Here is a 23,404-nt window from a genome sequence, read left to right on the forward strand (position 1 = left end):
TAGGGTTTACAATCCATCCCGGGGACAGATGGGTCCTAGAAACCGGCCGATTTTACGAAATCACCATTGAAGTGTATGACAAATCAAGCAACAAGGTTTATTTATCGGATGTAAGTGAATGTCCATGACAGGTTCCCATGCATGCTCCAGGGCATGTGGCACTCAGACGCATTTTTGTCTCAACTTGTTTTATATGGACAATTTCAAGGCCAGGCCAGCAACTGGGAATAGGTACATGTATGTGACAGGGTGAGTTGGAAAAACTCAGAGTATGTGGTTGTGTTTGTGCATTATTAAAAACTCCCTAATATTGCCGGTTAACTAGGTTCTAGTCATAGAATTAGACTGATTAAAATCATTACCATCCCATCCCTTTCACTGGGTCCACTGTCTGGGATAGGTACTGGGGGTAACCAAGTTAGCCAACTGGATGAATGCCATTTGTCTTTTCAGAGAAGCTGCTGGATTCCTCATCTTATTAAAGGGAGTGACGTAGCCAGTTCTTTTGTTCCATGAGGATCCAATTTACAAGTTTTCTCTTGTTGCTTTTTTAAAAATAGGCATTCTTTCCTATGCTTCAGCTGGTTCAGGAGAGCTCACCTCACATGCTTTCACTTTCAGAATATTAGGATTGCCACAGTGCTGCCTCAGGAGTACTTTGAAGTACTGAAGTCCTCCCAAAATGGGTCATACCATCAAGTGAAGGCAATAAAGAGGGGCCAGACAGTTATCGACGCTGCTCTGACTTCTGTGGTAGACCAGGTAAAAAAATGTTCCTTGGTTATTAAAGCACCTTGAGCCTGTAGCTACTGATTCAGTGCAGAGAAAAATGACATGAAAAGCTAGATTTCTTAGTGTGTCCAACTTTTGAGAGTAACCCTGCTCGGGATGAAAATATTTGACACCATCTAAGGTGGGCAATCAGCATGGTGTGTGTTCCCTAGCAACTGTCCCAGCAAACTGTGCCCACTCTTTTCCAGGTTGATTAACTGGAATCTCTCGATTCTGTATAATGAGTCTTTAAGTTTTGTTAATGTAGTTTTAGAGGCCAGATCAAACATCTCCAGACCTGTAGCAATTGTCAGCAGCCTGAAAAATTAGCATTTGGTTTTGTCCATCTTTTCTAGTGCACCCTTCTGTCTAACCCCACTCCAGCTGCTACATCTGCTCCTGTTCCCTAATTAACAGGGCACAATTATCTGCCTGCAAAAAAGCATGTGTAGCACTTTCCACACGCACAGATTTTCTGGAAAACCTGATCCAGGTTTACCCAATTGGGTACCCATTTTCTTTTGGGCCTTTAGTTGTTAGAAATAGTTTTGTGTACAGCCTTTTGACCTTCCAAGAGTAATGCAGATGCGGTGGGGTTTATGGTGAATGTGGTTAACCCTTTCAGGATGGAGGTGTCCACACGTTACCTGTTCCAGTCCGAAACCAGCAGGAGGTTGAAATTTATGTTCCTATCACTCTCTCACCAAGTATTTTGACATTTCCGTGGCAGCCAAAAGCTGGAGCCTATCAGTACACTATCAAGGTAAGATTCAGAAAAAAAAAATGACATAGGGATAGTTTTCCTGGGGATGATGTGTTCCTCTCATTAAAATGGAGTTCATCTCAGGAGTCTCTGTCAAGCTTTTTGTTTTTTACTCCTTTCAATAATATCCCCGTGAGTCTCAGAGGAAATATTACAATTAAAACAGGAAAAAATTGGGTGGGCTAGTTTGGAGGTTCTAGACTGTAAACTTGTTGTGGGCAGGAAACGTGTCTACCGACCCTGTTGTATTGCACTCTCCCAAGTGCTCAGTACAATGCTCTGTATACAGTGAGTGCTCAATAAATACCACTGATTGATTGGGGTTTCATCTTCTGGCTTAAGTCCATTTGGATAATGCCATATTTATTCCATTCTTTTTAGCCTGTATTAAATGTCGTCATTCCTATCTATTCTAGTCTTTTTGGAAATTTTCATTCTCCTAGAATAACGGGGATTGGGAAAGAAATGGCAAATACAGTTTGAGAACTTTATAATTGTCTGCCAATTCAAAGGCAAGTTTGCATCCTTCTCACACAAGCCCTGTATTGTTTTTTGTTTTATGTAGGAATATAAATGATGTTTTTGTAAGAATGCTGAGTTGGGAGACTTTGAGCACAAAAAAATGTAGTTTAGGACTAAATCATCTCACTCATGTCATTTTAAAGTTTCCTGGAAGATAAGTTTCTTTTATTGTATTCTTTTTTCTCCTGGCATTCTATAATTTGGAGCTAGCTATTATATATAAGCCAGTCCATATGGAGAGGAATGCTTGATTCTTTTGAGAATCAAGGCTTTGGGAGAAAAACAGAGAAGTCTGATAACACTGGGCTATTAAACTCCACATCAAGTCTGTGAGACCTGGACATACTACTGAAATTGCAGATTCTTAATGTAATGTACCTTAATGTATTGTACACTGGTGTTGTTGGTGGAACTGCTCAAGAATATGCAATTTCAGTAGTGTGTCCAGGATACAACAGCAGGATACCCTCTGTTCTGTGTTCTTAGATTCTGTCATTGCAGGCTAATATTTTCGGGACTATGCTATCCTCTTATCTCTTGCTCACCTCTTCCAGATGCAGTCTTAGAGCTCTGTTTAGGTAGACATGGATGGCCTTTTTACTTTGTTGTTTATTTTAAAAGTGGAGATGCTGGGATGAAAAGAAATCCCTCTTTCCCCACCTCAGTCCTTCGTCTTAGCTTCTAGAGAGCTTAATTGCCAGGCATCTGCTTTGAGCTTTCTGGGCGAACCACAGTGGAGCAGCTCAGCTTTGAAGAGCTGTCCCATATCAGAAGAACTGGACCTCTGGTGGGCTGACTGAGACCACCGTCTTCTGACAACAAATACTGTTAGTCATTGGAGCTCAGGAACTGTGCTGGAGTGAAGTATGTAGAGGAAATGGCAGCATGATCAAGGCGAAGCCCTAAATATCATGGAAGAGGGAGTGAATGAAGTGAATAAAGGCCTTGCAGTTGCTGTTCCCAGGATTTCAGAAGGCAGGTTTCTGGTTCTGAGAACTTGGGACCTGCTGCTTGCTGGGGAGGAGAACACCCTATTTTCTCTGTTATTCATCTAATGAACTGAGACTGGTGAAGGTCTGTTATATTGTCATATTGTATTCTCCCAAGCTCTTAGTACAGTGCTCTGCACAAGTATGCAACTCAATAAATACAACTGATTGCCCCTACATTAACACAACCTCTTTTGCTCCTCTGCTAGGCTCATGGTGGGAGCGGAAACTTCAGCTGGTCCTCATCCAGCCATTTCGTGGCAACTGTCACAGTCAAGGGAGTGATGACCACTGGCAGCAACATAGGTGTCAGTGTAATTCAGGCGCATGATGTCCAGAACCCTCTTCACTATGGAGAAATGAAGGTACCATGTGCGACGGTCCTCCTAGTTAATTTTACACCTGGAGATAAGGAAAAAATCAAGACATTCCTGAGAAAGGAAGCAATGTGGCCTGATGGAAAGAGCACGGGCCTGGGAGTCAGAGCACCCGGGTTCTAATCCCAACTCTGCCACTTGTCTGCTGTGTTACCTTGGGCAAGTCACTTAACCTCTCGGTGCCTCAGTTCCCTCATCTGCAAAATGGGGATTCAATACCTGTGTTCCCTCCTACATAGAATGTGAACCCCGTATGGGACCTGATTATGTTTTCTCTACCCCACTGTTTAGTATGGTGCTTGGCCTATTGTAAATGCTTTACAAATACCACAATTCTTATTATCTGTTGGGTAGGGTGATAAATACAGCTAGCCTGTTGATAAAGACAGGAAGAGACAGGAAACCCAGTTAGTTATTAGGGTGACTATCTTAAGCTGATTTTATTTAAATATGATAAATCCTGGAAGTTACCTGTTAATTTGGCTACCTCTCCTAAGATATCATAAGTAGAGGAAATCACTGCCTCCTTGTACCCTTTTTAATAACAAGTAGTTATCAATTATTTGAAACAGTGCCTGTACTGAGAAGCAGCATAGCTTAGTGGAAAGAATATGAGCTTGGGAGTCAGAGGTCATGGGTTTGAATCCCAAATCTGCCACTTGTGATGTGTGTGACTTCGGGCAAGTCACTTAACTTCTCTGCGCCTCAGTTACCTCATCTGTAAAATCAGGATTAAGACTGTGAGCCCCAAATGAGACAACCTGATAACCTTGTATCTACCCCAGTGTTTAGAACAGTGCTTGTCACATAGTAAGTGCTTAACAAATATCATCATCATCATTACTGTTAGGGAAACAATCAATCAGAGAAGGTTTGTAGGACTCTACTCAAATGGTTGTTCATTCTGAGAGGTAATTTGATGTAAAATGGAAGGACCAGTGTTCAAAGCTACATCAGCTCTGGTTATTATTTGGCAGGCCAGTTTAGCAAGTGTGGTTTGGAGGATGGGTTTGGCCTTCTCTCAGTACTTCTCCTTCCTCCCTACTGTGTTTGCTAATTCCACATAGGATTAAAGGAGGCAGTCAACCATCAGCCTTGCCACTGGCAAGTGGGAAAATAATTTGTTGTGCCCTGCTGTAAACATTGAAATAAAGAAGTGATTGGCTGTCAGGGGTCAGAGCATGCCCAATAGAACTGTAAGTAGCTAACTCTGGTTTGGAGGTTACTTGGGGTGACTTCTAATCTGTTTATAAGTTGTATCTTCAAAACCACCCCATTCTAATAGATTTCTAATACAATGTTAAGACCTACTAGCTGACCTGAAGTCTTCCCTTGATAACTCTGGCCTCATTCCCCAGCCCCACAGAGATGTTATCTTTTTAGCCAATCATAGTTGTCTCTAGGAGGGTGCTTTAAACTTTATGCATATCATAGTGGAGCCTTGGGAAAGTCTTCTTTTCCCACCTCCTTTCAACATGAGCCTCTTCTCTCTTGGGGATGTGTTCCACATTAATGCATTCAACAGTATTTGCTAGCCATGGACTAATTTTGGCAGAAGCCTAATCCACTGACCTTGATTAGCAAGTTAGAAGAATAGTCAATTGCCTGTGGGGGGGAGCGGTGGACTACAATTTTACTTCTACTCCATATGGTGCAGCAATTTGCTCTAAAGCCATTAGCAGATGGTTTTTTAAAATGTTAAAGAAACTACAGATAAAAAGCCCAGAGAAGAGCAATCCTTGTGGAATGTTGCAATCCACTTGTAATGGATGCTTTAATGTTCAGTACAAGGCAGTAACTTTGGCTGAAAAGGGGTAGCTGTTCCAATTCCCTGAAATGCTCTTCTAAGAGGGTGCTAAGAATTTGGATAGGAAAATATGGATTGTCAAAGAGATTAGAAGAATCTGAGAGGAAGGAAAAGATACAGGTGAGAAGAAAATAAGCACAGGGCTCAGTGCTTTGTCCCTGTTCTGTCTTCTGCCCTGGCTACATCTGTTGTGCATTCAGGTTGTGACTGTGCTGCTTGTGTCTTTCAGGTGTATGTGATTGAGCCTAGCAGCATGGAGTTCACCCCGTGCCAGGTGGAGGCACGTGTGGGCCAGACCCTGGAGCTACCCCTGAGGATCAATGGCCTCATGCATGGGGATGCCAGTGAGGTGGTCACTCTGAGTGACTGTTCTCACTTTGACTTGGTGGTTGAGGTGGAGAACCGTGGTGTGTTCCAGCCACTGCCAGGTAAGGGGACCAAAATTTGGGTTCTGATCAGAAGAGACACAGTTGAAGTTTGTATAATTGGCAGTTCTTATGCAATGTTTCTCCCTTCTCGGTCTTGAAACAGAAATGACCTGAAGGTCATCAAATGATAATGAAAACACTACCTTGAATGACTATATCATCATGAATTGGAAACATGTGTGTGTATGATTACCCCATTTTTCCTCAAACATCCCTATAAGGTATATAGGTCAAGGGGTTTACTATTCCCATTGTACAGATGAACAAAACAAAGAGATTATAATTTGTTAAAGATCATGTGGCAGGAATTAGAATCCTGTTACTTTGAGTCAAAATCCAGTGTATTTTTCTCTTGCTGTGAAACCTCACCTGTTTTTGACTTCTGCCTTAGAGATTTTTGGGAGGTTGGTTTTTATTTAGGTTCAGGAGCAGAACATTGTTCATCTTGCTTTTTGACACTGGGGAAAGGTCTAAGAGCCTTGACAACAGCTAGACATCATATATGTTGGGTGATGTCAGCATTCTCCCATAACTTTGCCAAACTACTACTTTTTTGACTGCTTCAACATCCCAGTGTACAGTCTAGGGAACTGTCTCTGGTTGCACCATAAATACTTAGTGGTTAATTGGACTAAAAATCAAATTCTGATACATCTAATTCACTTGTATCTACCTCATCGCTTAGAACAGTGCTGGACACATAGTAAGTATAGTAAGTATAATAATCATAATACATCCTAATGTTTGAGATTCTTGCCCCACATTTGGACTCAGTAGTATACTGAGCTTCTATCCTGCCGTCCCCTACTCTCCAGGGAAGAGGGAAAATTCAGGTTGCACCCCCTCAGATGTCCAAGTAGGAGCAAAGCACCATATGACTGAAGGCTACTAATTATCAGTAATTTATTTCTTCCATCCTGTCACCAGATGTTTCCACCCCAGTAGCACTTGCTGTCTTTCCAGGAAATGAGCCACTTCCTTTTGGGGTATTGGAAATGGAACTGCATTCATTGGAGGACCCATCTCACTGCTGGCATTATGACCCTTGTGCTTTCCCAAATTTGGTGGTGGGGGGGTGGAGGGGGATGTGTGTGAGAGAGAAAGATCACAGCCAAGGAAATAGTTACCAAAAGTCACTCTACCATAACCAAAAATTTCAATGGCCTGCCCCTCCTATCACTCTCACAACCTAAATAGTGCCCCTTTCTCAGAGAGATACTCTATCAAAAGGAATGTAAAGATATAGAGTAATGAATATTTCTGTTTCTATAATGCTGAGCAAATTTTGTAGAACATACTGTCCCAAATTCACCAAGTGTGTACAGTGTCCCCGGTTTTTGCCAAAACTCTTTCTTTCCCTGGGATGGTGTCACCTAAGAATTCTAGAAAAGAACTAAAGACCCCAGTTTTCCATTCTGCCACTTTACTCTGGTAGGGTGTGGAGTGGGTCCATCAGTTGGATAGTAGTTTAGTGTAATGTTTTCCTAATTGACTACAGAATAGAACAGCCTATTTGGAAAAACCATATTCCCTCAATCTGTCACATTTTATTGAGTGCTTACTGTGTGCAGAGCACTGTACTAAGCACTTGAGACAGTATAATATGACAGAGTTGGTAGGCACATTCTCTGCCCACAGAGAGCTTAGTCTATTTCTTATAAATAAGGAACCCCACCTCCTCCCATGAAAGGTATAATATACTTTCAGAAGAATCAAAAGGAAACTGAGTTTCAATGAAGTTAAATTCCATATCTCATATAACAGAAATTATTTAAGTTTGGAGATAGTTCCAGTATATTGCTAAATAGAAGTGAGAAGACTGTCATAATACAGGGTTGAGACAAGTGCTCCAAAGCAGCGGGGAAGTCCCATTTTGTTCCCGGACCCTAGGGCAGACTCCTGGGATCTCATACTATGGAGATAGAGCTGTGACTCTCTGGCCCAGCTTGGGGTTGTCCAGTGCTGAAAGTTAAAAGAAAAATATTCTAATTGTCACCCCAGCTTGGGAGGCAAGTGGACTTTGTGGGTGGGGATGGGAAGAGAGACCGCAAAGACTGTGGAGACAAGGGAGCATACTTTTAAGGGGGGGATGAGGGGATGGTGGCTAAGCAGCCACTGAATAAGTTGCTGGGTTTGCATCCCAGGACCTCGGGGAGGAGAAAAATCCAAGAGGTAGGACTGCAGTCACAGTCCAGGCAGCATGAGCTGGGAGATTTCTGCCCCACCCGCTTCTGGGATTTTTTCTTATTACAGAGCTGAGTTCAGGCTGGGTCCAGCTTTCTTCCAACATTTGGCTGCCACACTGTCCTGGAGGCCCCAGCAGATTGTCCAGTTAACCATCAGGAGATGTTACATGGCCTGGGTACCATCATAGGTTCCAACCTTTCATTATGAGTTTGGGGAGTGAAAATGGGGGCAAGGATGTTAAAGGGGATAGGTACTTCAAAGAGGTAACTGGGAAATCCTTCATTTTGGGTGTGGGTTTTTTTGTGTGTTTTTTGGGTCCCTGATGGGAAACTGTCAGGTTTTGTTGCTAGTTGGGGTGAGCAAGGCTGGGAGTTGTGCTGAGGAAGCTGTGTGGGCCATCATCCCTGTGGAATCGGCCCACTGTGGGCAGGGAATGTCTCTGTTATATTGGTCAATTATAGTCTCCCAAGCACTTAGTAGTACAGTGCTCTGCACATGGTATCTCTCAATAAATAGAATTAACTGACTGACTGTGGATACCAATGCAGCCCCACCTCCCGAATCAGCATTCTGGCAGGGTGCATTGGTTGGCGCCTCAAAATTGCTACAGGGGCTTGAGTCCTATATTTGAGAAGCAGTGTAGCCTAATGGATAGAGCCTGGGCCTGGGAGTCAGAAGGACCTGGGTTCTAATCCCAGCTCCACCATTTGTCTGCTGTGACCTTTTGGCAAGTCACTTAACTTTTCTATGCCTCAATTACCTCATCTGTAAAATGGGGATTAAGACTGTGAGCCCCATCTGAGGCACAGGGACTGTGTCCAACCTGACTAGCTTGTACCTACCCCAGTTCTTCCTATGGTACCTGACACATAGTAAGCGCTCAATAAATATCTTTTTTTTTAAAAAAAAAAAAAAAAAGGAATGAGCCAAAAGAACTCCATACAGCATAATCATCTTAATGAAATCAAAATGCTTGCTGAAGAGTCTCTTGAAAGTTTTACAAGGGTCATCCAGGCAAGACCAAACTAAAGCAGACCTGTTATGTATCTGAAAAAGCGAAATAAACTTTGTGTCCAATGAGGTACCAGTCTTTTTTTTTTTTACTTCATTTATTGAGTGCTCACAGTGTGCAGAGCACTGTACTGAGCTCTCGGGAGAGTAAAATACAATAGAATTGGTAGACACATTTGCTGCCCACAAGGAGTTTACATTCTTAGCCCTAAAAAAAACAAAACACTAGGCAAATTAGATCTATTTCAGACCTCTGATGTTCTGCCTCCTCCACTTTCATCCTTACTTTCCTACTGCAATTTATACCTTCTCATTCAGTGATATTGTATTTACCCAACAAGAACAAGATCCCCCAGGTCCCAAGACAAGATTGGAATTTTAACATGAAAATGCACACATGTTACTTTGTATGGAAATAAACCATGCCTTCACTTTTCACATTGTAGCTGACTTTGTAATTACATAAATGAGAATGTGTTTTGCTGGCTGGATGTTCTCACTGATGCAAATAGCAACCTCTACTACATTTTTCTTGGCAAGAATCTACCGGCTATTTTCCTACAGGTTCCTACAGGCTCCTTCCCCTCTGCCTTCAAACACGCCCACGTCTCCCCCATCCTAAAAAAACCCGCTCTTGACCCCACTTCCCCCTCCAGTTATCGTCCTATCTCCCTACTACCCTTCCTTTCCAAAATCTTAGAACGAGTCGTCTACAATCGATGCCTAGAATTCCTTAACTCCCATTCTCTCCTAGACCCCCTCCAATCTGGCTTCCGTCCCCTCCACTCTACCAAGACTGCTCTCTCTAAGGTCACCCATGACCTCCTTCTTGCCAAATCCAATGGCTCCTACTCCATTCTGATCCTCCTTGACCTCTCTGCTGCCTTTGACACTGTCGACCATCCCCTCCTCCTCCATACCTTATCTCACCTTGGCTTCACGGACTCTGTCCTCTCCTGGTTCTCCTCTTACCTCTCTGGCCGATCATTCTCGGTCTCCTACGCTGGAGCCTCCTCCCCCTCCCATCCTTTAACTGTTGGAGTTCCTCAAGGGTCAGTTCTTGGCCCTCTTCTGTTCTCCATTTACACTCACTCCCTCGGTGAACTCATCCGCTCTCACGGCTTTGACTACCATCTCTACGCAGATGACACGCAGATCTACATCTCCGCCCCTGTCCTCTCCCCCTCCCTTCAGGCTCGCATCTCCTCCTGCCTCCGGGACGTCTCCACCTGGATGTCGGCCCGCCACCTAAAACTCAACATGAGCAAGACTGAGCTCCTCATCTTCCCTCCCAAGCCCGGTCCGCTCCCAGACTTCTCCATCACCGTGGATGGCACGACCATCCTTCCCGTCCCGCAGGCCCGCAATCTCGGTGTCATCCTTGACTCGTCCCTCTCGTTCACCCCACACATCCTATCCGTTACCAAGACCTGCCGGTTTCACCTCTACAATATCGCCAAGATCCGCCCTTTCCTCTCCACCCAAACGGCTACCTTACTATTACGGGCTCTCGTTATATCCCGGCTAGACTACTGTGTCAGCCTTCTCTCTGACCTCCCTTCCTCCTCTCTCGCCCCGCTCCGGTCTATTCTTCACTCCGCTGCCCGGCTCATCTTCCTGCAGAAACGATCTGGGCATGTCACTCCCCTTCTTAAACAACTCCAGTGGTTGCCTATCGACCTCCGCTCCAAACAAAAACTCCTCACTCTAGGCTTCAAGGCTCTCCATCACCTTGCCCCTTCCTACCTCTCCTCCCTTCTCTCTTTCTACCGCCCACCCCGCACGCTCCGCTCCTCTGCCGCCCACCTCCTCGCCGTCCCTCGGTCTCGCCTATCCCGCCGTCGACCCCTGGGTCACGTCCTCCCGCGGTCCTGGAACGCCCTCCCTCCTCACCTCCGCCAAACTGATTCTCTTTCCCTCTTCAAAACCTCACTTAAAAATCACCTCCTCCAAGAGGCCTTCCCAGACTGAGCTCCTCTTCCCCCTCTACTCCCTCTGCCATCCCCCCTTTACCTCTCCGCAGCTAAAGCCTCATTTTCCCCTTTTCCCTCTGCTCCTCCACCTCTCCCTTCCCATCCCCACAGCACTGTACCCGTCCGCTCAACTGTATATATTTTCGTTACCCTATTTATTTTGTTAATGAATTGTACATCACCTTGATTCTATTTAGTTGCCATTGTTTTTACGAGATGTTCTTCCCCTTGACGCTGTTTAGTGCCATTGTTCTTGTCTGTCCGTCTCCCCCGATTAGACTGTAAGCCCGTCAAACGGCAGGGACTGTCTCTATCTGTTGCCGACTTGTTCATCCCAAGCGCTTAGTACAGTGCTCTGCACATAGTAAGCGCTCAATAAATACTATTGAATGAATGAATGAATACAGGTTCCCACTTCTTAGTCCCACCCCTCCCCCCTTCACTGTATTATAGGTATTTATGCAATTGTTTGCTACACTGTTAATTTCTGTAGCCCCAGGGCAAAAAAAAATATCAAGACATTCCAGAGGTGTTCTAAAACAAGTACAGTTATGCATTAAGCACAAAATGTTAGTGAACCAATGCCCCCTAAAAAGAGTACATTATGTTTCTTTTTGTTTCTGACAGGGAGACTGAAACCAGGTTTGGATTTTTGCAGTGGCGTCCGAGTCAGGGCAGAGATTCAAGGATACACCACTCTCCTTGTGAGCTATACGCATGGTCACATCCACCTGAGCACTAAAATCATTATTGCTGCCTATCTCCCCTTGAAGGTAAGCCCTTGAAAGAAAAACAGCCATATTCATTAGTGCAGAGCTTTAGGCACCCTGCCTGGAAGAAATTGGGCCAAGCCTAGAAGAAGTCGAATGGCAGACAAGTATTCAATAGTATTTATTGAGCGCTTACTATGTGCAGAGCACTGTACTAAGCGCTTGGAATGAACAAGTCGGCAACAGATAGAGACAGTCCCTGCCGTTTGACGGGCTTACAGTCTAATCAAGTAAGAATTGTGATTTGGAATTTTTTTTTTTAAATGGTATTTAAGCGCTTCCTATGTGTCAGGCACTGTTCTAAGTGCTAGGGTTAATCGGGTGAGATACAGTCCCTATCCCACATGGACTTCTCAGTCTAAATTGGAGGGAGGAGGATTTAATCCCCATTTTACAGATGCAGTAAGTGAGGCACAGAAAAGTGAGGTGACCTGTGCATGAAAGCTGGGCTTAGAACCTAGATCCTCTGAATCTTGGGACTGTCTCTTTCGACTAGGCCACACTGATTCTAAAGAGTGAGTTAGTCATCCTTCTTCAGGCAATCGATACCTCCATTTGCCAGTGATGCTGGGACTATACAAAAAAAAAAAAGAAAATTCAGGTGGACGGTTGAGTATTTGATCACTCCTAGGGAGCAGATCTGGGTATATGGTTGCCCAACAGATTTGAAGATGATGTTGCTAGCTATCCCAAACTGAAAAAACTGAGGTAAATCAGGAATCTCAATTTCACTCTACACACACCACACCCAACGGCCATTTACTGTGCCCAGCACAGTTTTTGACTCTGTCTCCTTAGATGAATGGGCTGTCCAAAGTCTGTGCTGGCTAATCAGCCACCCAAGTGGACTGATTCAGGTTCCCAAATCTCTCATTTGTCCCAATATTATCTTGCAAATTTGGGGATTGAGTCATCCACCTAATTGCTTCATCATTTGCCCATGTAAAAATGCAGCCCAAGATACTAGTAAGTATGGGGAGAGCTGGGGAAATTTTCGAGCTATTTTTAAATCCCTCTGCAAATCAGCAACAAAGCTGAGATTAACATCTCAAATTCCTGACATCTAAAGTTTTGGCTCTTCCATGAGACATTCCAGTTTCTTGCAGAACTCTGTAAAATAATGCAACACCATAAAGAACAATATTAAATCTTAGGTTTGGAAAAAGGTGGTTGTTGGTATGGAAATCACATTTGGAGTTAGAAAAACAAAGCCTTGTTAAGAAAATTGGAGTTATTAGCATGTTTCAGAAAATTGCTGCTGAGGAATTAACCAACTGGTTTCTGCCAGAATCCATGGCATGTTTTCCAATCCATTAGTGCTATCAAATTAGGTTCCCTGTTCAGATAGGTTTTGTACCTAAACACATAGACCCTCAAGGGAAACACAGAGAGGCAGAGAGTAATGGGTTATTGATGCCTGTTTACTTGTTTTGATGTCTGTCTCCCCGCTTCTAGACTGTGAGCCCATTGTGGGCAGGGATTGTCTCTATTTGTTGTTGAATTGCACTTTCCAAGCACTTAGTACAGTGCTTTGCACACAGTAAGTGCTTAATAAATATGATTGAATGAATGAATGGTTAAACAAAGGACCAAGATCCATTGTAATACTATACATTTTCTTGAGTGAATCCTGGAAAACATTAGCATAGCTTGGAACTGAACCTCACTAAATCTGGAAATAGTTTTAATAACTCTGATAGCAAGGATGGGGGTCTTCCCTCCCCACCCCCTACCTGGGACAGGGACCCATAAGAAGCAGCATGATGTAGTGGATGAAGAACGGGCCTGGGAGGCAGAAGGTCATAGGTTCTAATCCTGCCTCTACTACTTGTGTGCTGTGTGACCTTGAATGAGCCACTTTAGTTCTTGGGGCCTCAGTTCCCTCATTTGTAAAATGGGGTTTGAGAATGTGAGCCCCATGTGGGACAGGGACTACATCCAACCCAATTTGCTTGTATCTACCCCAGCGCTTAGTACAGTGCCTGGCACAGAGTAAGTGCTTAACAGATCCCATCATTATTATTATCAATGTCTAATTACCACCTGTGTATTCTTTCCTAGGGTTTTGCACAAATTAAGCACTTAATAATTGCTATTACTACTGGGACAATCAGAGTAGATCATTTCAACTGACTTTTTAAAGTCGGGAAATAAAGCAGGAAGCAGTGAGAAACTCAGGTCCTTTACCATTAATACTTGTTTTGTTAGGCACTTAATATGTCCCAAGCACTGTGTACTAAGGGCTGGGGTAGATACAAGAAAATCAGGTCAGACACAGTTCCTGCCACTTATGGGGATCACAGTCTGAGTAGAAGAGAAAACAGGTATTTTATTCCCATTTCATAGAGGAGGAAACTGAGAACTCAAGAAGTTAAGTGACTTGCCTAAGGTCATCCAGCAGGCTAGCAGCAGAGCTGGGATTAGAACCCAGGCCTGTTGATTCCCAGGCCCGTGCCCTTCCCACTAGGCCAAGATGTTTCTCACAAACACCTCTTAGGATGCTTTTGCAGATTATTATCAACACACTTAACTGATAAAATTATCATAGTCTTGGCAGAAGCAGTAGGTGATATACATTATTGAAGTTGCAATCAAGATCCAGAAGCTTTTGCTCAAAATGAAGCCTGGTGATATGCAAGTACACAAAGGTAGTCCTGGTCTCTGTTCGTTGGAGAAAATTTGATTTGTTACCAAAATATGAAAAAGAGAAGATGAAGATGGAGTTCATGTGTGCATATGCCTACGTGTGTCTGGGAAGTGACATTTAGAGTCTCTGTGTTCAAGCCTAGGAATTCAAGGTACCTAACATGGTGCAATAGTTTAATACATGGAGACCAAGGACTTAATAGAATGGAAGTAAATCTGGGAGAGAATCTCTGTACAGGAATAGCGAATAAAATATACAGACCTGTAGGTAATATACACACTTAGCAAGGAGCAACAGACTTGGTAGCACTGGGCAGTAATGAAAGAAATCTTGCTTTGCCTGACATTGTGATGGAGCCTTGCCCTTTTTAAGGTTTGTTTTTAAGCTTTCTCTCTAAGGGCAAGTGACACTCTGCATTTGGAAGGCAGAAATCAGACCAACAAAGACAGAAATAACACGGTCATTAGCTCCCAACCAGAGTGTACTTCACTGATGAAATACTTGGATCCATTCCTGTTTCCTTAAGATTCATCCAGAAGAATCTCTGAGAGTCCTTATTAACAGCAATAGAAGCCCACACATACCATCATCTTGTTAGGGTTTGTTTGTTCTGTGTTTTTTTAAAATGAAAAGTATTGGCTAAATATGTAGAAAGTTCAAAATACCATACCAAGTAGGGAGAAGAATCCAAAGAAACTTCAATGTAAGACCTGGTCTCTGCCTTTAAGAAGCTCACAATCTAAAGAGGAGAGACAAGATGGATTTTAGTTATATGGCTTATATAAGGGCCAAAGAAAAACTCCTTCCACCATTAGTCTTGCTCTTCAAACTGAAGAGCAGCCTCACTCCCACTTCTTTTCTTCTTCCTCCTCTCAAAAAAAAAAAAATATTATCTCTTCCTTTATAGTGCTGTGGGTTACAAAAGCCATGCAATGTTGTCAGGTGTCTCCTAGATGAAAGCAGAAACCTTAAGAGTTTTGGAAGGAGAAAAAAGAACAATCCAAAAAGCCCTTCTAACTGTACTGTGCCACTATGTCCCAATGAGCATTCTTGTTTGGTTCCTTGAAAATAGTGTTAAGCAAAAGAGTGCAAACTGAAGTTTCTGTAGGAGATCATGTAAAGTGCAGTAAGGCATCCCTAAAATCTATCAAATTGAGCAAAACAGTAAGGCACAATAAGCAGTTACATGGTCAAATAGCAGTATGAATAGGTACCAAAGTTGAAAGATTTTAAGTTAAAGTTAAAGATTTTAAATCTTAGATTTTAGGAGAAGCAGCGTGGCTCAGTGGAAAGAGCACGGGCTTTGGAGTCAGGGCTCATGAGTTCGAATCCCAGCTCTGCCACTAGTCGGCTGTGTGACTGTGGGCAAGTCACTTAACTTCTCTGGGCCTCAGTTCCCTTATCTGTAAAATGGGGATTAAGACTGTGAGCCCCACGTGGGACAACCTGATTCCCCTATGTCTACCCCAGCGCTTAGAACAGTGCTCGGCACATAGTAAGCGCTTAACAAATACCAACATTATTATTATTATTATTAAATTTGATTTTTTTTGTGTGCATATAAGTACAGTACTTAATTTTCAAAGTGCTATTTACCTCTCGAGACAAGGCATCTTGGTGTGGTTACCTATAGTAAATGTCATATTCTAATGCTAAATGGGAATGGATTTTAGTCGTCACTATAAAATCACTTAGCACTTCTCCTCCCTTTGAAGTATGAGGTCAAAGTCAACATTGCAATATTTATCACTATATTAATTCATTCAAGTCAGTCTTATTTATTGAACGCTTATTGTGTGCAGAGCTCTGTACTAAGTGCTTGTGAGAGACCTCTCTAATACTTGGCATGAAAGACTGTAAGACTGTTGTGTGTCTACAAACTCTGTTGCACTGTACTCTCCCAAGCGCCTAGTACAGTACTCTGCACAGAGTGAATGCTCAGTAAATGCCATTGATGCTGCTGCTTAAAATTCAGTAGCTCTATTAAAAAAGGGCTAAAAGAAGAACATTATAATGAATATAGTATACTTATCACTACTATTCTTAGATGTCTGAAAACATTTTTGACTAGAATTTGGTACTTCCCTGAGCAGTATTTAGCCTCAAACAATGTGACATAGCAATAGACTTCTTGGGTGATGCTTGTAGCCAAAAGACCTTTGAGACAGGCTTTGAGCAAGGGCTTTATAAATATCGGGTTACCAAGAGGCAGGTTCAAAAATAGAGACAGTCCCTATATGGGAAAAGCCCATTAGTGCAGCAAGGAACTTGCACACAACACTGAAGGGAGTAGCAATCAGACAACATTCTTTTTGGCCAAAGTCCCTTGAATGGATAAGATCACAACATCAATAGCTTTATCTTCAAAAACCAAGACAGCTATATGTGGGAAGTGCTCAGGTTCATTGTTTTCTGTCAGCTATAGGCGCTTAATAAATATTCAGTCAATCGCCTCATTCCAAGCAAGGAGAACACCAAATCCCTACCCTCCAGGTGTTTATAATCAAATAGAGGACAAGACAAAAAATGAAATAAAGAAGATTGACAATCTCTCATTTCCAAGGCCTTGGTTTTAGAGATCTGCAGTACCTCTATGTCACTGTAGTGTCTTCTAGTATGAAGGACAACCATATAGAAAAGCAAATGTAGCATGCAAAAATGTTTATACTATAGTATGAAATGGTTCTAATTGCTTATCTTTTTTCAGACCGTGGATCCCCCTTCTGTTGCTTTGGTCACCTTGGGATCATACAAAGAGATGCTATTTGAAGGGGGTCCAAAGCCCTGGGTTCTAGAGCCTTCAAAGTTCTTCCGGAACATCACTTCAGAAGACACAGAGAGCATTGGCCTAGCTCTATTTGGTCCCCCAGCTTCGAGAAACTATTTACAACACTGGGTTAGAGTGTCCTGCAAAGCCTTGGGAGAACAGGTGAGTGATAGCAGCCTGTACAAGTTCAGCCTGTAGGATCAGAGCCTGGGAAAGTCAGTGGTATGGACACAGGGCCTGGATGCAATCTTAAGTGTCTGTGGTTGTGTGCCATTTGAATGAGAATACAACTGCTGGGCTTTCTTTTTCTTCTTTACAATTATGAAAACATCCAGCTTTTGGCTTTTTGGGGAGACTTCAGGAACTTATTGAGATCTAGATGCTGTCGTCATTTCCCTCCCTGAAAAGACAGAAGCTAAATTGCCTCTTGAGGCCTCAAAGCCTATTTATATTTTACAACATTAATAATGGAATAATAGTCATAATATGCATTTCTACTCTCTGCTCCAATTGTGACCCAAATGGGTGCTCAGAACAAGTGCTTGGGCTTTCCTTTTGTGATTCTAGTGCAGTAATAATTTCATATAATAATCGCTTACTCCCACACTACCCTTCATATAATCACTGATCCACAATGCTAACCAGCCTACCACCCAAGAAAACGTGACCATCCATATGACAATGTCAGCTTTAAATTTAACATAAAATTCATGGGGGGAAACTGTTCACCTTCTAAGGCTTTAGGCTGTGTGACATTCCGTATGCTTGGCCAAAAAAGTCAAGAAAATCAGGGCAAAATAGAGAAATCATCCCAATCATTTTATTTCCAAGGTTTGTTAGCATTCTAGAAAGAGTTGTTTATTGCTGTTTAATTGATCAAACCCAACTGTCCACTCTTACTCACCGGGTGTGCCAAACACCACTTCATTGTCCATCAACACTACCTTCTGCCTAACAAGCAAACAAAAGACATCCCGAAGGCACTGTGATCTAAATGTTTCATCTCCTTGACTATACCCTAGTATAGCAGAGTGCTAGACTGACCATCACCTGATAGTCTCCATTTATCATTGTATCAAAAAGTGCCCCCCCTCACCCTCCACACGACCAGGATATCTCAATGTTTGGCTTAAAGAGTGAAAATCAGGGAGTGATGCAGGAATGCTACAAAACAACACAATTGAAACAAGAAACCCAGTCTACAACGTAAAGAGTGAATGGATGTTTCTCCGTGATAGCGTTTACTGGGCAACCATCAACACTCTGGGCAAAGGTAGCCGAAGCCGAGACTAATTTCAGTGAAATGACTCCGGGATTGAAGGGCTACTTGCAGCAAAACAAGCAGTGCATCAACAACAACCTGCATTATCTCTTGAACCTGACAAAAGAGAAACTTATAGAAACCTATCTTAATATGGAAATCATGGTATGGCACATGTATGATAAGTGGTGGGATGCCAAAACTAAAGCAATCCAAGGCAGTGCAAACTGTCACTGAACCAAGGACTTGGATCTGTCGCTGAAGAAGCTGTATGATCTTATGGCCCATATCACAGAGCCTCTGAAGAGAGAAGACGACTCCAGCTTCATCACAAACAAGGTAATCCTTCAGAGATTGCACACACCTTCTACTATTGAAGGTGTGTGCAGTCCTTCCTGTTCTCCCTACTCCTTAAACTGTGAGCCCCATGTGGGACCTGATTATCTTGTAGCTACCCCAGCGCTTAGTACAGTGGTAGACACATGGTAACCATTTAACAAACACCAAAATTATTATTGAAGATAGGTTGCCCAACAAAATCCAGACAACCTGGTGATAATGGAGTCATTTTCCCGAAGCATTTCTCTGACACATCCCTCCCCTCCTCAAAACCCTCCACTAGTTTCCCGTGTCTGTCTGCAGCAAACAAAAACTCCTCACAATCAACTTCAAGACTGTCCACCACCCACTTTCAGCCATTTGCTCTCCTCACCCACTTGCTGTATTTGTTCTTTCTAACCCAACCTTCTAGCTGTACCTCACTCTCAACTCTTCCACCTCTATCCCCTCATTCATCTTGTTCTCCCAGCTTGGAATCAATCATTGTTATTTATTTAGCACTTACTGTGTGCAGAGCACTGTACTAAGCCCTTGGGAGAGTGCACTAAAACAGAGGTGATAGATGCATTCCCTGCTCACAATAAATCTTAGAGTCTAGAGGGGAAGATAGACATTACTATAGATAAATGAATATTTCCTGCAATATAGCTTACAGTCTATAAGACTCCCTCCCTGCCCACAGATCACAGCTCTTCCCACCTTAAAATCCTTCCTAAACCCCCCTCTCCCCCAACACCCTTTCCACAGTTAATTTCCCTGCACCTTGAGCCATATCATCTCGTTACCAACTCTAGCAACTATGAACTGATGCACACCCTTCTTAGCACTCATGTATACATGTCTCCTCACCGTATTTAGTGCGACCACTGTAATTGTAAATATATTTTTATGTTTCTGTCTGCCATTGGAGTGTAAGTTCTTTGTCAGGGAACATATCACCTCATTAGTCTGTATTTCCCAAATGTCTAGTACAATGAACCTCACCAAGTTGTTGCTCAGGGATACTCTTACTACCACTCGAAATATAACATTATGGACTGATAAGTCTGAAGAAAGCCAAAGAAATGTATTAGCCTGAAATACATGAATTGGCAACCTAGAACTGACTGCAACACTGGAATTCTGTTACCCAAGCACTACACTCTCCAACAAAGAAACGAAAGACAAAGAAATAGAAAATTGAATCCAGGTCAGTCAGTATACTGTCTGGGAGACTGTCAGAATGTCATGGCAACATGTCATCAGCCCAAACTGAAGGTCTGTAGACCTGTTGTGTTGTACAATCTTCTCTCTGATTGCAAGACCCGGACCTATCGCAAATGTCACGCCTTTCTCCTTGAAAGGTTCCTTTTGGTACATATTCAACATTAAGGAGCAAGACAGGGTATAAACAATAAGTACTGGAATAAGGTCCTAGCATTAAAGCTTTGCTCACTTTAAAAAAAAAAATGGTATCTGTTAAGTGCTTACTATGTGCCAGGCACTATAGATACAAGCTAATCAGGTTGGACTCAGTCCATGTCCTATATGGGGCTCACAGTCTTAGTCCCCATTTTACAAATGAGGTAACTGAAGCACAGAGAAATGACACTTCGTTAGATGGGGCACCAGAGGAGAAAAAGCTACTCTGTGGTGAACTGAAATGGGGTGACTGAAAGCAAGGGAGGCAGAGGAAATGCTTTAAGGATGTAGTAAAACACAGTCTCTGACTGCACAGCACCACAGCTGAAAGTTGAAAGGCAACTGCTGAAGACAAACCAGCTTGGGATATTCAATCAAGATAGAAATATCTCTTTTCAAGCAGAAATTTTAAGAGAAGCATGAGACAGCACCTGACATTGCAAGCAACAAACCCATCAGTGGAAAGAACAATATTTGTGTGTGGTATGGTCGGGACTATCAGCACAGGCATACTCCTGGTTCTGTAGGATAACAATGCATGAAACCCAGAGGTACATCATGAACTAATTGCTGATGTAGCCCAGGATGCATAAGCCCCACCTGACCTTATGTCCAATCAGCACAAAAAAATTCAGTTTCTTCCTTGCTGTCTCCTCTCATGGAGGCATTGAGTTCCTGCTCTTTTCTGAGCATTTTGTCTTCCTCCAAACTCCTAATTCAAGCCCTCCCTTGCCTGTCTTCCCACAGTCCTGCTCTTTTAAAAAGCAAAAAAAAAAAAAAAAAGCAACCCATCGCCACAGGATTTTATTTAAGGTGAAATCACCTCATTCCCAGCCCCTGACAGTTTGTAGCAGCAGCAGTATACACGTTTGAGGGCAGAGAAAATGATTAATCCTTGCAGCCTCAGAAAGGGAGGGAGAGGATATTGGGGGACAGGGCCACGGGGATGTTGGCAGCTATACAAGGGGATCGGAGCTCTTGGGGTACCTGGGGGCAAAACAGGGGTTGAACGGGGATCCACGGAAAGGTGGCTGCAAGATTCCATGAATCCCAGATCCTGGAAGAGCCAGATAGAGAGCAGCAAGGCAGATGGGGCAAATGGAGCACGGGACTGGGACTCCCTCTTCCACTGCAAGAAGGGGGACCCCAGTTGTGGATGAGGAGCTGGGGAGAAAGGGTTGAAGGGGAATGAAATTGGGTTCACAGGATCAGAAACATCCCTCCGTATAATGGGATGGGATGCTCCGAAGGGGCAAGGGAAGGAATCTGCGACATACTTTTGCCTTACCTGGAGGGCTCAGTCATCATGCCCAGAACAGGAAACTGTGGGAAAGCCTATCCTATAATAAGATGACTCACAATACACCCACCTTCAGGAGGAACAGATTTCATACGGATCCTAGGATATGCCTGTACTGCACTGGTTTTTTTCAGCCTCACTCACAATCATTGCATCATCTCTCTGTAGGCAGATCTGCTTTCACTGTCAGATTGTTTCTTGTATTTCTGTACTTTCCAGAATTTGGAAAGTGTGAGAGAATCTTCTGAAATCATCTAGTTCCATCCCCTAGCTCCAAGCGGGGCTGTCCCTCACCCACCGCAGGTTGATCATTTTGTATTATTACATCTCCAGTAAAGTAGATTTGAAAACCATCCCTTGGTGACAATTTTTCTGTGTAACAACCCTCACTGTCAGGAAATTACACTGTATATGCCTGATCTATACATTGTCTACTACAATTAAAACCATTTTTTATCTGTGGAGTTTGTGAAGTGCTAGTCATCATGCTCCCAAAACTAACTTTTCTTATTATACTTGGAGGTCACTGTAAATAGGACAACCCTTAGTTTTCCCTTTGTTATGCTTAAAGTAATCCCAGTTCCTTTAAGTTTTCCACATAGATCCTCTGTAAACTTAGTAGTGTTTTCTCTTTCCTGGCTTAATTTGTGTTTGCACTTTATTTTATATCCAGGCTTTCAAGTCAGTTTTAAATTCTCATTAAAAACTTAGAAATGCATGAATATGTAATATCTTGAATTTATGGAGCAATTTTAATTTGAGCTCAAAGCACTTAGCATATATTAACTCATTTATCCTTCAGCATTCCTGTAAACTAGATAGGCCATCTTACCGGCCCAGAGATGTTAGATGAGTTGCCCAAGGTCACCTATTGAGTTAATAGCCAAACAGAAACGGGTTCAGAATTCCCAATTCCTAAGGTCATGCTCTTTCCACTTGATGATCCTGTCTCCTGGATTCTTTACAGGTCATCGCCTTAACAGTAGGAAACAAACCCAGCGTCACTAACCCCTTTCCAGCCATCGAGCCAGCCGTGGTGAAGTTTATTTGCGCCCCACCTTCACGCCTTACCCTGACCCCTGTCTATACCAACCCTCAACTGGACCTGTCCTGCCCTCTAATGCAACAGAACAAACAAGTGGTAAGTCTAATCCTCATTAGGCCGAAAGAGGATATGATTATCTCTATATACAGAGTAGATCCCAAAGAACATGAGCAAGATGAACGTTAGATCCAGGCTCCCTGTGACATACTGCCTCTACTGAGAACCACAGCAAACTGTGAGGTTGGGGTGGATTTTCTTCAGTTGGGGTTTGTAAAGGAGTTCCCAATGTGTTGTAATGATCAGAACTGTAGAAAACGTGGGATAGCTGTTTTATGGTATCGTGGCAAACTGCAGGAAGAATGGGGCAGATCCTCTCTTCCTGGACCCGCTCCGAGCACTCTCTACCTCCCATCCTTTAAGATCTGGTAAAATTCAAGGATAGAGATGGTAAGTAGATGTCATTTTGGTAGAGGAGTGATACGGAGCTTTGGGCAGTTGTAGGAGTGCTTGAAGATGGTCCTGGGTTGCAAAAGATTGGAAATCACTAGTATAGGGTCACCAGTAAAGTTGAAGTGATGCATTCTAATAAATTATTGAGGATTTGTAGTTTTTTCTATCTGACGATTGATCAATTCCAGAAATTGGCAGTCTGCAGCTTCTGAGCCAAAGCCAAAGGTAACAGTACTCTCTGATTTCTCTGCTTCCCCTCCCATGCCAATTGCCTTCATCGTCATTATTTTTGAGTGCTTTGCTGTGTACAAAGCATTATGTTAAGAATGATGTGAATATACAAAAGAGCAGCAAGATGAGGCCCCTGCCCTCAAGGAGCTTACCATTTCATAAGGAAGACAAACAGAATAAGTAAATTGATTAGTATATAATAGAGTGTGCAAAGAAATGAAAATATCAAGCACAAATTTGTAAATTTCTCAAGGGTAGGAACTGTATTTCACAAACAGATGCTCAATAAACGTTTTTGCTAGTGATGTCAGAGGAAAAAAAAAATCCACATAAGTGCCAGAAGGTGATACATGAGATCTGATGTG

The 23,404-nt window shown here is 42.9% G+C and overlaps 1 protein-coding gene across 1 annotated transcript in view; it reads left to right on the forward strand.

Annotated features, from left to right (window-relative positions):
* Positions 1-23,404, forward strand: part of NUP210 (nucleoporin 210) — a 153,022-nt gene that overhangs the window by 49,364 nt on the left and 80,254 nt on the right. Inside the window, exons 9-16 of the mRNA XM_029050995.1 lie at positions 4-110; positions 622-762; positions 1,397-1,534; positions 3,255-3,410; positions 5,459-5,657; positions 11,456-11,601; positions 16,953-17,174; positions 22,281-22,454. Of these exons, the coding sequence (XP_028906828.1) occupies positions 4-110; positions 622-762; positions 1,397-1,534; positions 3,255-3,410; positions 5,459-5,657; positions 11,456-11,601; positions 16,953-17,174; positions 22,281-22,454 (1,283 nt within the window). The remainder of the gene's footprint in view (positions 1-3; positions 111-621; positions 763-1,396; positions 1,535-3,254; positions 3,411-5,458; positions 5,658-11,455; positions 11,602-16,952; positions 17,175-22,280; positions 22,455-23,404) is intronic.

The sequence above is a fragment of the Ornithorhynchus anatinus genome, chromosome X1 (assembly GCF_004115215.2).
Source record: "Ornithorhynchus anatinus isolate Pmale09 chromosome X1, mOrnAna1.pri.v4, whole genome shotgun sequence".
NCBI classification, from domain to species: domain Eukaryota; kingdom Metazoa; phylum Chordata; class Mammalia; order Monotremata; family Ornithorhynchidae; genus Ornithorhynchus; species Ornithorhynchus anatinus.